The following is a 9,944-nucleotide window of genomic DNA, read 5'->3' on the forward strand; positions in this document are numbered from 1 at the left end:
CACTGCGAAGGAGCTGCGTGTAACCTCTCTTGAACAAGTTAGGAGTTTCTACCTAATGTCCAAACCTAAACTGCCCTTGCTGCAATTTAAGCCATTCGAATCCTGTCCTATCCTGAGAGGCTTAAGACAACAATTTTTCTCCCTCCTCCTTGTACAACATTTATTGCACTTGTAAAACTGTTCATGTCCCCTCTGAGTTTTCTCTCTTCTGCAGACTAAAAACCGAAGTTTTGAATCTTTTCTCTCATAGGTCACGTTTTCTAGACCTTTAATCATTTTTATTGCTCTTTCTCTGGACTTTCTCCAGTTTGTCCACATCTTTCCTGAATTGTGGTGCCCAGAACTGGAACACAATACTCCAGCTGAGGCCTAATCAGTGCGAGTACATGTGAAGAATTACTTCCGCGTCTTGCTTACAATACTCCTACTAATACATCCTAGAATGATATTTGCTTTTTTGCACAGGTACACTGTTGACTCATATTTAGCTTGTGCTCCACTATGACCCCAGATCCCTTTCTGCAGTACTCCTTCCTAGCAGTCATTTCCCATTTTGTATGTGTGCAACTGATTGTTCCTTCCTAAGTGGAGTACTTTGCATTTGTCCTTATTGAATTTCATCCTATTTATTTCAGATCATTTTCTCCACTTTGTCCAGATAATTTGAATTTTAATCCTTCTCCAGAGGGCTTGCAACCCCTGCCAGTGGTATCGCTCACAGACTTTGTAAGTGTACTCTCTTGCCATTATCTTATCACTGATGAAGATATTGAACAGAATCAGACCCAGAACCAACTGCGGGACCCCCACTCGTTATGCCCCCTTCCAGCATGACTGTGAAACATTGATAACTACTCTCCGGGAACGATTTTCCAACCAGTCTGGACCCACCTTATAGTAGCTCCACCTAGGTTGGTATTTTCCCTTGTTTGTTTATGAGGTCACCTGAGACAGTATCAAAAGCCCTACAAAAGTCAAGATATACCCACATCTACTGCTTTCCCCCCATCCACCAGGTGGCTGTTACCCTGTCAAACAAAGCTATCAGGTTGGTTTGACACGATTTGTCTAACAAAGCCATGTCTGACTGTCATTTATCACGTTATCTTCTAGGTGTTTGCAAACTGATTGCTTTAATTATTTGCTCTCTTATCCTTCCAGGTACAGAGTAGTAAGCTGTCTGGTCTGTAATTCCCAGGTTGTCTTTATTCCCTTTTTATAGATGGGCACTATGTTTGCCCTTTTCCAGTCTTCTGGAATGTCTTCCCATCTTCCATGACTTTTCAAAGATAATTGCTAAGGCTTCAGATATCTCTGCCGTCACTTCCTTGAGTATTCTAGGATCCATTTCATCAGGTGTCATAAACAGATAGCTAAGGTTAATGTTTCTTTTACCTGTAAAGGGTTAACAAAGGGAACCACACACCTGACCAAAGGGACCAATCAGAAAACCAGATTTTTCAAAGCTCAGGGAGGAAATTTGGGATGTGTGTCTTTTGTCTGTGTCTCTCTGTTACTCGGTCTGTCTCTCGGCTATGAGGAGGATCTTTCTACTTTCAGCTTCTAATCTTCAGTTTCCAAGTTGTGAGTACAAAGTGTGGGAAAAACAATAGGCTTTTATGTTTTTTTTGTATTTACATGTGTGTAGTTTGCTGGAATGTTTTAAATTCGATATCTTTGGATAAGGGCGTTATTCATTTTTCTTTTAAGAAATTGATCCCTGTATATTGTCAACTTTGATACAGAGAACATTTTTTTGTCTTTTCTTTCTTTATATAAAGCTTTCTTTTTATAACCTGTTGGATTTTTTTTTCCTAAGAGGGACTCAAGGGATGAGCCTGCAGCTCCCAGGGAATTGGTGGGAGGGAAAAGAAGGAGGGGGAAGGTAAATTGCCCTCTCTGTTTTGTAATTCAAGGAGTTTAAGTACAGTAATCTTCCAGGATAACCCACGGAGGGGAAGCCTGGGGAGGAAGTAAAGGGAAGACAAGGGGAGGAGGGTTATTCGCCTTGGTGGTAAGACTCAGGGTATCTGAGTCTTGGGGTCCCCCAGGGAAGGTTTTGGGGAGACCAGAGTGAGGCAGGCGCTGTAATTCCTGTCTGGTGGCAGCGATATCAGATCTAAGCTGGTAATTAAGCTTGGAGGTTCCATGCTAGGCACCCACATTTTGGACGCTAAGGTTCAGAATTAGGATTTATGCTTATGATATCAGGCCCTGGTGATCTGAAGACATCTAACTTGTCTAAGTAATTTTTGACTTGTTCTTTCCCTATTTTAGACTCTTGATCCTACCTCATTTTCACTGGCATTCATTATATTAGATGTCCCATTGCCACCCACCTTCTTGATGAAAACCGAAACAAGGAAGTCATTAAGCACCTCTGCCATTTCCACATTTTCTGTTATTGTCTTTCCCCCCTCATTGAGTAACAGGCCTACTCTGTCCTTGGTCTTTCTTTTGCTTCTAATGTATTTGTAGAATTTTTTGTTTCCTTTTATGTCCCTAACTAGTTTGATCTCGTTTCGTGCCTTGGCTTTTCTAATTATGTCCCTACATACTTATTTGTAATCTGGCCGAGTTTCCACTTTTTGTAGGACTCTTTTTTGAGTTTTAGACCATTGAAGATATCTTGGTTAAGACAGGGTGGTCTCTTGCCATATTTCCTATCTTTCCTATGCAGTGGGACAGTTTGCTCTTGTGCCCTTAATAATGTCTCTTTGAAAAACTGCAAACTGTCTTCAATTGTTTTTCCCCTTAAGACTTGCTTCCCATGGGATTTTACCTACCAACTCTCTGAGTTTGCTAAAGTCTGCCTTTTTAAATCCATTGTCTGTATTGTGCTGTTCTCCTTCCTACCACTCCTTAGAATCGTGAACTCTACCATTTCATGGTCACTTTCACCCAAGTTGCCTCCACTTTCAAATTCTCAATCAGTTCTTCCTTATTTGTCAAAATCAAATCTAGAATAGCCTCTCCCCTAGTAGCTTTCTCCACTCTTTTGCTTTCAGCACTCTTACTTTTCTCTATTTGTTGCCTTTCTATTCCCCACCTACCCCGTTCCCTTAATATTTGCAGGAAATTAACTTCGCAATTTTCTGGGGAATGATTTTCACCTGTTTTTTTTATTTTTTGTTATAAACATTGATAAATTCCCAGAAAATTTTAAACAAAATAAAAAACTAAAAACTTATAAGCACATGAAGAAAGTCTTATCATGGAAAGTCTTACACAATCTTAACTATAAACACTGATACCAGCTCACCTTGTAATAACCTAGAATGCATATCTAATTTAGGTCACTGTGAGCCACTGGAAGGGAAAATATTTTAAATCCCTTTCACTTTTGTCAAATTCACCAAGGGCCTGAGCCTGCACCAGTGAAGGTGATGGGAGTTTTATCATTTTGTGGCCACACACAAAACACGGTGGGGATGCAGGGGAGCAAGGCTATGGGGGAAGTCTACATCCTGCAATCTTTACCTCTCCATCCCCCACACACTGGGAGACCTATTCACACAGGTTTCAAAGTAGCAGCTGTATTAGACTGCATCCACAAAAAGCACAGGAGTACAAGTAATCCTATTCACACAGTGAAGCAAAGAAGATATGAGTATCATCATTACCAGGAGGCATTGGAGATGGACTGGCCATGTGCTTCGGATGGAAATTGATTCCATCACCAGAATAGCTATAAGATGGACACCTGAAGGCAAGCAAAAATGAGGCTGCCCCAAAACAGCAAAGAAATGTGGAAGTTGAGCTGAAAAACTTGGGGCATAGCTGGGGAACCACTGAAAGACCTGTCAGAAACAGACAGGAGTGGAGGAGCTTCCTCACTGCCTTAAACGCCAGAGACATAATGCGTACTAACTAAGGCCTGGTCCACACTACGCGGTTGTACCGAATTTAGCAGCGTTAAATCGATTTAACCCTGCACCCGTCCACACAATGAGGCCCTTTATATCGATATAAAGGGCTCTTTAAACTGGTTTCTGTACTCCTCCCTGACGAGAGGAGTAGCGCTGAAATCAGTATTGCCGTGTCAGATTACGGTTAGTGTGGCCACAAATCGACGGTATTGGCCTCCGGGCGGTATCCCACAGTGTACCATTGTGACCGCTCTGGAAAGCAATCTGAACTCGGATGCACTGGCCAGGTAGACAGGAAAAGCCCCGCAAACTTTTGAATTTCATTTCCTGTTTGCCCAGTGTGGAGCTCTGATCAGCGCGGGTGGCGATGCAGTCCCAAATCCAAAAAGAGCTCCAGCATGGACCGTATGGGAAATACTGGATCTGATCGCTGTATGGGGAGACAAATCTGTTCTATCAGAGCTCCGTTACAGAGAAGACGAAATGCAAAGCATTTGAAAAAAATCTCCAGGCTATGATACAGAGTCCACAGCACAGTGCTGTGTGACAAGCGTAACGGAAAGCCAAAGAATCAAATGGACGCTCATGGAGGGAGGGGGGGGGACTGAGGACTCAGCTATCCCACAGTCCCCAGTCTCCGAAAAGCATTTGCATTCTTGGCTGAGCTCCCAATGCCTGTAGGGTCAAACACATTGTCCGGGTGGTTCAGGGTATATCGTCAATTTACCCCCCTTCCCCCCCCGTGAAAGAAAAGGGAAAAAAATCGTTTCTTGACTTTTTTCAATGTCACCCTATGTCTACTGCATGCTGCTGGTAGACGCGGTGCTGCGGCACTGAACAGCAGCATCCTCTCCCCTCCCTTCCTGGTGGCAGACGGTACAGTACAAAGGACTGGTAGCCATCTCCTCGTCATCATCCCGTGAGTGCTCCTGGCTGCCTCAGGTGAGGTCGGCTGGGGGCCTGGGTAAAAAAGGAATGACTCCCTGGTCATTCCCGGCAGATGGTACAGAACGGCTGGTAACCGTCCTCATCATAGCAACTGGGGCTGAGCTCCATCAGCCCCCCCCCCCTTTCATGTCTAAAGAAAAGATTCTGTACTGCCTGGACTATCATAGCAGTGGGATCCCCCACCCTTTCGTGTCTAAAGAAAAGATTCTGTACTCCCTGGACTATCATAGCAGCTGGAGGATGCCTCCCCCTCATTTTATCTCATGAAAAAGTCGGTGTTTCTTATTCCTGCATTCTTTATTACTTCATCACACAAATGGAGGGACACTGCCATGGTAGCCCAGGAGGGTTGTGGGAGGAGGGAAGCAACAAGTGTGGTTGTTGCAGGGTCAACCCCTAGAATGGCATGCAGCTCATCATTTCTGAGGGATCTCTGGGGCTCTGACCCGGAGCAGCTGCGCTCTCTGGCTCTTTAGTAGACTTGCCCCATATTCTAGGCAGGACCGACTATTTTTAGACAAAACATAAAGAAGGGAATGACCCGGGGAGTCATTCCCATTTTTGTCCATGCGCCTCCGGCCGACCTCAACAAGGCCAGCCAGGAGCACCCATGACAGCAGCAGACGGTACAAAATGATTGACAACCATCATCTCATCGCCAATTTACAATGGCAGACGGTGCAATAGGGATGGTAACCATCTCTGCTACCTTCCAAAGGCAAATGAATGCTGCTGTGTAGCACTGCAGTACCGCCTCTGTCAGCAGCATCCAACACACATACGGTGACAGTGACAAAAGGCAAAACAGACTCCATGGTTGCCATGCTATGGTTGTCTGCCAGGGCAATCCAGGGAAAAAGGGCGCGAAATGATTGTCTGCTGCTGCTTTCATGGAGGAAGGATTGAGTGACGACATTTACCCAGAATCACTCGCGACAATATTTTTGCACCATCATGCACTGGGATCTCAACCCGGAATTCCAGTGGGTGGGGGAGACTGTGGGAACTATGGGATAGCTACGGGATAACTACCTACAGTGCAACGCTCCAGAAATCGACACTAGCCTCGGTACATGGACACACACCACCGAATTAATGTGCTTAGTGTAGCCGCGTGCACTCGACTTTTACATAAACCGGTTTTGTAAAACAGATTGTATAAATTGGAATAATCTCGTAGTGTAGACATACCCTGAGGCTGCATGTCTGTCACAGAGGTCACGTGACTGCTGTGACTTCCACAGCGACTGGTGCGGCTGGCTCCAGGGCTGCCCAAGCACATCAGGCAGTCCCTCGGCAAGCAGCATTAGCCATTGCTGAGGCAGTTTGGGTGTGGGAGGGAGCTCAAGGCTGGGGCAGGAGTTTGGGGTGCGGGGAAGCTCCTACCTCAGGGAAACTCCACAGAAGCTGCTGGCATGTCCCTGCAGCTCCTAAGTGGAGGAGCCAGGGGGCTCCATATGCTGCACATTCTTGCAGGTGCTACCACCAGAGCTCATGGCAGGGGCAACGCAGGAAGCCCCCCTGGCCTTCCCTCCCCCTAGAAGCTGCAGGGACACCTGGAGCCGAGTAGGGAGTTTGCCAGCTCTGCCAAACCTTCCCCCCACCCAGCACTAGTGGCGGTTCCAGACCACCCCCAGTCCCTGCAGTGCCCCCCTGACCACCACCCCAGAGCACCCACGGTCCCCCAGCCCAAGTGTTAGTTAGGGGAATATAGTACAAGCTATGGACAGGTCACAGGCCATGAATATTTGTTTACTGCCTGTCCATGACTTTTACCAAAAATACCCGTGACTAAAACGTAGCCTTAGTACTAACGAACTAACTCTTATGGTGGGGTAGGAAGACTTTCAGTCGAATTTCCACAAGACTGAAATTACCAGCTCCTCTCATGAATTATCCAGTCATCCTGGCAAGACTTCTGAGGCTCACCAAAGTACAATCTCAGTCTGTTCATCCTGAACTGGTTCATCAGACCAGAACTACAGCTGGTGAGAATGAAGACTTCTATTTGAGTTTAGGAACATGAATGAGGCAGACCCTCTTGCCTACCCCAAGCATCCCCCCTCCATATGGTGTCCCCCACAGAAACAACACGACGGTTTGAGATGGGGAGTCACAGATGTGCGCAGGGAATGGGGGTAATCAGTTCTTAAAGGGATTTCACAGAGCTAATACCTAAGTAGACTAGAACACGAAGGCGAGCCTTGATGCAAGGATGGCTCGACTCAGGACTGCATGACAGTCTGCCCCATGCTCACGCTCAGATCACAAGCCCTGTCTACATCTCCACATGACTCTCATCCCCCACCACCTTCTTCCTCACCCCACCACCCCATCCCTGATGCTGCAGTATTATAGTAGTATTTGTTATAGTATTTATTTTCTCTGCTTTTTGTTTGAGAAAATGATAATCACAGTTATTTAACATAAAGCTAACCAGACCTTTCACTCCATTACAAGTATCAACTAAAGCTTGTTTCTCCATTACTTTTTCTTCAGTGCTTACCTAACTTTCACTGGATTAGTGAAAAATTCTATTAAAAATGGAACCATGCTGTACGTATTTGAAACGAGTCTCTGTAAGTTACTTGGTGATGTTACCTCAGTTTTGTTCTTTGATGTGGTTTGTTTAAGTACTTGCCATATTGGATTATAAGGGACAGATAACTTAGCTTCCATAACATTTATTTAGTTTAAAAGAAATACATCAATCAAAGCCTCCATTAAATTATAATGAGCCTCAAACACCCATGTGCCCTTGAAAACTTCAGAAGAGATGCTGGATCAGAGCAGTCAGGTTTCTGATACAATGCCAGCATTGAAATTACTAACTAGTTTAGATTTTCCCCTATGTAGGCCTACCACACTCACCTGCAAGGAAAAACCTCATTAGTTTGTGGAGAGGACGCACAAAAACAGTGTCATAACAAGGGCAGGAGGAGTGAGGCACTTGCATCAGGCACACAAAGCAGATGGGGCACAGAAAGCAGTGGAGGGAAAGAAAAAAAGCCGCTGGCACAGAGATATTTATAACCTGGGTGATCTCCCCCTCAAACCTCACCTGCCACCCCCAATGCTTCCCCCAAGTGTCTCACCGCACGGACTTGTTCCCTCCCCCCAACTTCCCAGCCCCAGAGCAGAGCAGCTCCATGCTGCCTCCCTGCAGCCACTGCTGCCACAGGGTCCTAGTGCCCCCAATCTCCACTGCCAGGGCAGACTGACTGAGCCTGCCCTTCCCCCTCAAACCCTTTCATTTTCCAATGGAACCATCCAGCAGCAAAGAGGGCCCCCTCCTACAGTCACCACTCCTGCCCCATGCTGGGAAGAAGGTAGCCCCATCCCTCACCCCCAGTGAGGCTACAGTCAGGGGCAACAGCAGGAGAGGAGACACACACAGCACCTCCCGGCACCGATCACGGGGGAAGCGAGGGAGATTCCTGGACCTGAGAGGGGCCCTAGGAGCCAATGCAGTGACAGTGGTGGGGGTGAATGTGCTGCTGGGGGGGGTAGGAAAGGGGGGCTCTTCCCCCAGAGCTTGCTGCTGCCGGCAGGGAAAGGGCTGGAGGGAGTCCTCCTCTCTGACCCCTGTCCCAGAGCAGCCTGCCTGCACCCCAAATTCATCCCCAGCCCTGCCCCACCCCAGAGCCCACACCCCCAGTCACAGCTTTCACCCCCTCACCACACCCTCAATCCTCTGCCCAAGCCCTGAGACCCTCCAGCACCCCAAACACCTCACCCCCAGTTCCAGCCAGAGACCTCAACTCCCACACTCCAACTCTGTGCCCCTCCCATTCCCATTCCCAGCCCTCACCCCCCACACTCCTACTTGGGTGGGTGAGGGAGCGGAGTGTGGGCAGGGGTGGGTTCTGGGCACCACCAAAATGTCTACAAACCTGCCACCCCCAATCCTGCCCCCTGGGATGCCAACAGGACCCCCGATCCTGCCCTGCAAACCTGAACTCCCAGCATTCTCAGGACACATGCTGATCCCTAGTGGCCACTGCTGATACCCAGCACCTCCCTCCTCTCTTAACCTGTGAGTCCCTCTCTGCATTGGAACTGGACTGGAACCAAAGACCATCTTGGAAGCAACATTACCAGCCCAAGCAATCAAAAATCACCAGTTGATCCCCCAAAATCACAGACTCTACCGCCGCCGCTTCATTCATTCTCCAGCGGCAATTCGGCGGCAGGCCCTTCCCTCCGAGAGGGACTGAGGGACCCACAGCGGAACTGCAGCCGAAGAGCTGGCCCTGGGGGAGGGCACAATTTTATATTTTTGCCTCAGGCTCAAAAATACCTAATTACGGTTCTGCACAAAAAAGCACTGGATTTTAAATCTCGCCTTCTTGTGATAAAGGATATGCATATCCTTTATCCAATGATAAAGGATATGCATGTGTGTGCATATCATTGGAAATTCTCTCTTGGGTCTTAAATTTCCTCAAACAACATCAACTCTGTCTGCTATATTGCAAAAGCAAGCCCGCAAAAATACATCATCCAAGGGTGTCCCGTCCCCGTCCCTCCTATCAGCCCCTTCTGAGATTTTCCCCAATTTCAACCAGATACTTCTCTTCCCCTCCTTCTGTCTGGACTTCCTTCCCCTCTTCCTTAACCTTGATTTCTCCCCTCTAAACCACGGATTTGTGGCTACTGCATTGATGAACACTGAGCTACCCCTCTTCCCCCACGACTCAGCCTGGCATTTCTTTTTTTAAAAAAAGGGCACAAACCTGACTCCCACCTTCCTACACAGCCCATCCGCCCCCCGGATATTTTGCTCCCTTTCCCCATTCTCTCTCCCCCCTCCGCTCACCTGGTTGCCCAGCACGGCTACAGCGCAGGCAGTGGACACCTCCTTGGGCCCAAACCAGACAGCGGCGATGCGGGAGGGCAGCCCCAGGATGAAGACCTGGGCCACCGCGCACACGGTCTGGGCCAGCAGGGTGACCGGGTAGAGGTCCTGCCGGACGCTGGCACACTTCAGCCAGGCGCCCAGGCAGTTGAGGCCGGAGCCCAGCAGGGCGGTGAGGCGCAGGCCGCGGGTGTCCAGCAGCCAGGTGGCCGGCAGGATGAGCGGCACGTAGGCCACCATGTAGACCATGGAGAGCCAGTCCACGCGGG

General features: G+C 48.0%; 1 protein-coding gene across 3 annotated transcripts in view; it reads right to left on the reverse strand.

Moving 5' to 3' along the window:
- The window catches only part of LOC116839302 (FLVCR choline and heme transporter 1), a 92,903-nt gene that overhangs the window by 21,551 nt on the left and 61,408 nt on the right, over nucleotides 1-9,944 (reverse strand). For 2 of the 3 annotated variants that reach the window (XR_004377089.2, XM_032805152.2), the window contains exon 1: nucleotides 9,637-9,938. The exons of the other annotated variant lie outside the window; for it this stretch is intronic. Coding sequence is in view for 1 of the 2 variants with exons in the window: in XM_032805152.2 (XP_032661043.1) it covers nucleotides 9,637-9,924 (288 nt within the window). In the remaining variant the exon portion in view is untranslated. Of the gene's footprint in view, nucleotides 1-9,636; nucleotides 9,939-9,944 lie in introns of those variants that run through there. 3 annotated transcript variants of the gene reach the window in all.

Source organism: Chelonoidis abingdonii, chromosome 3 (assembly GCF_003597395.2).
Source record: "Chelonoidis abingdonii isolate Lonesome George chromosome 3, CheloAbing_2.0, whole genome shotgun sequence".
NCBI classification, from domain to species: domain Eukaryota; kingdom Metazoa; phylum Chordata; order Testudines; family Testudinidae; genus Chelonoidis; species Chelonoidis abingdonii.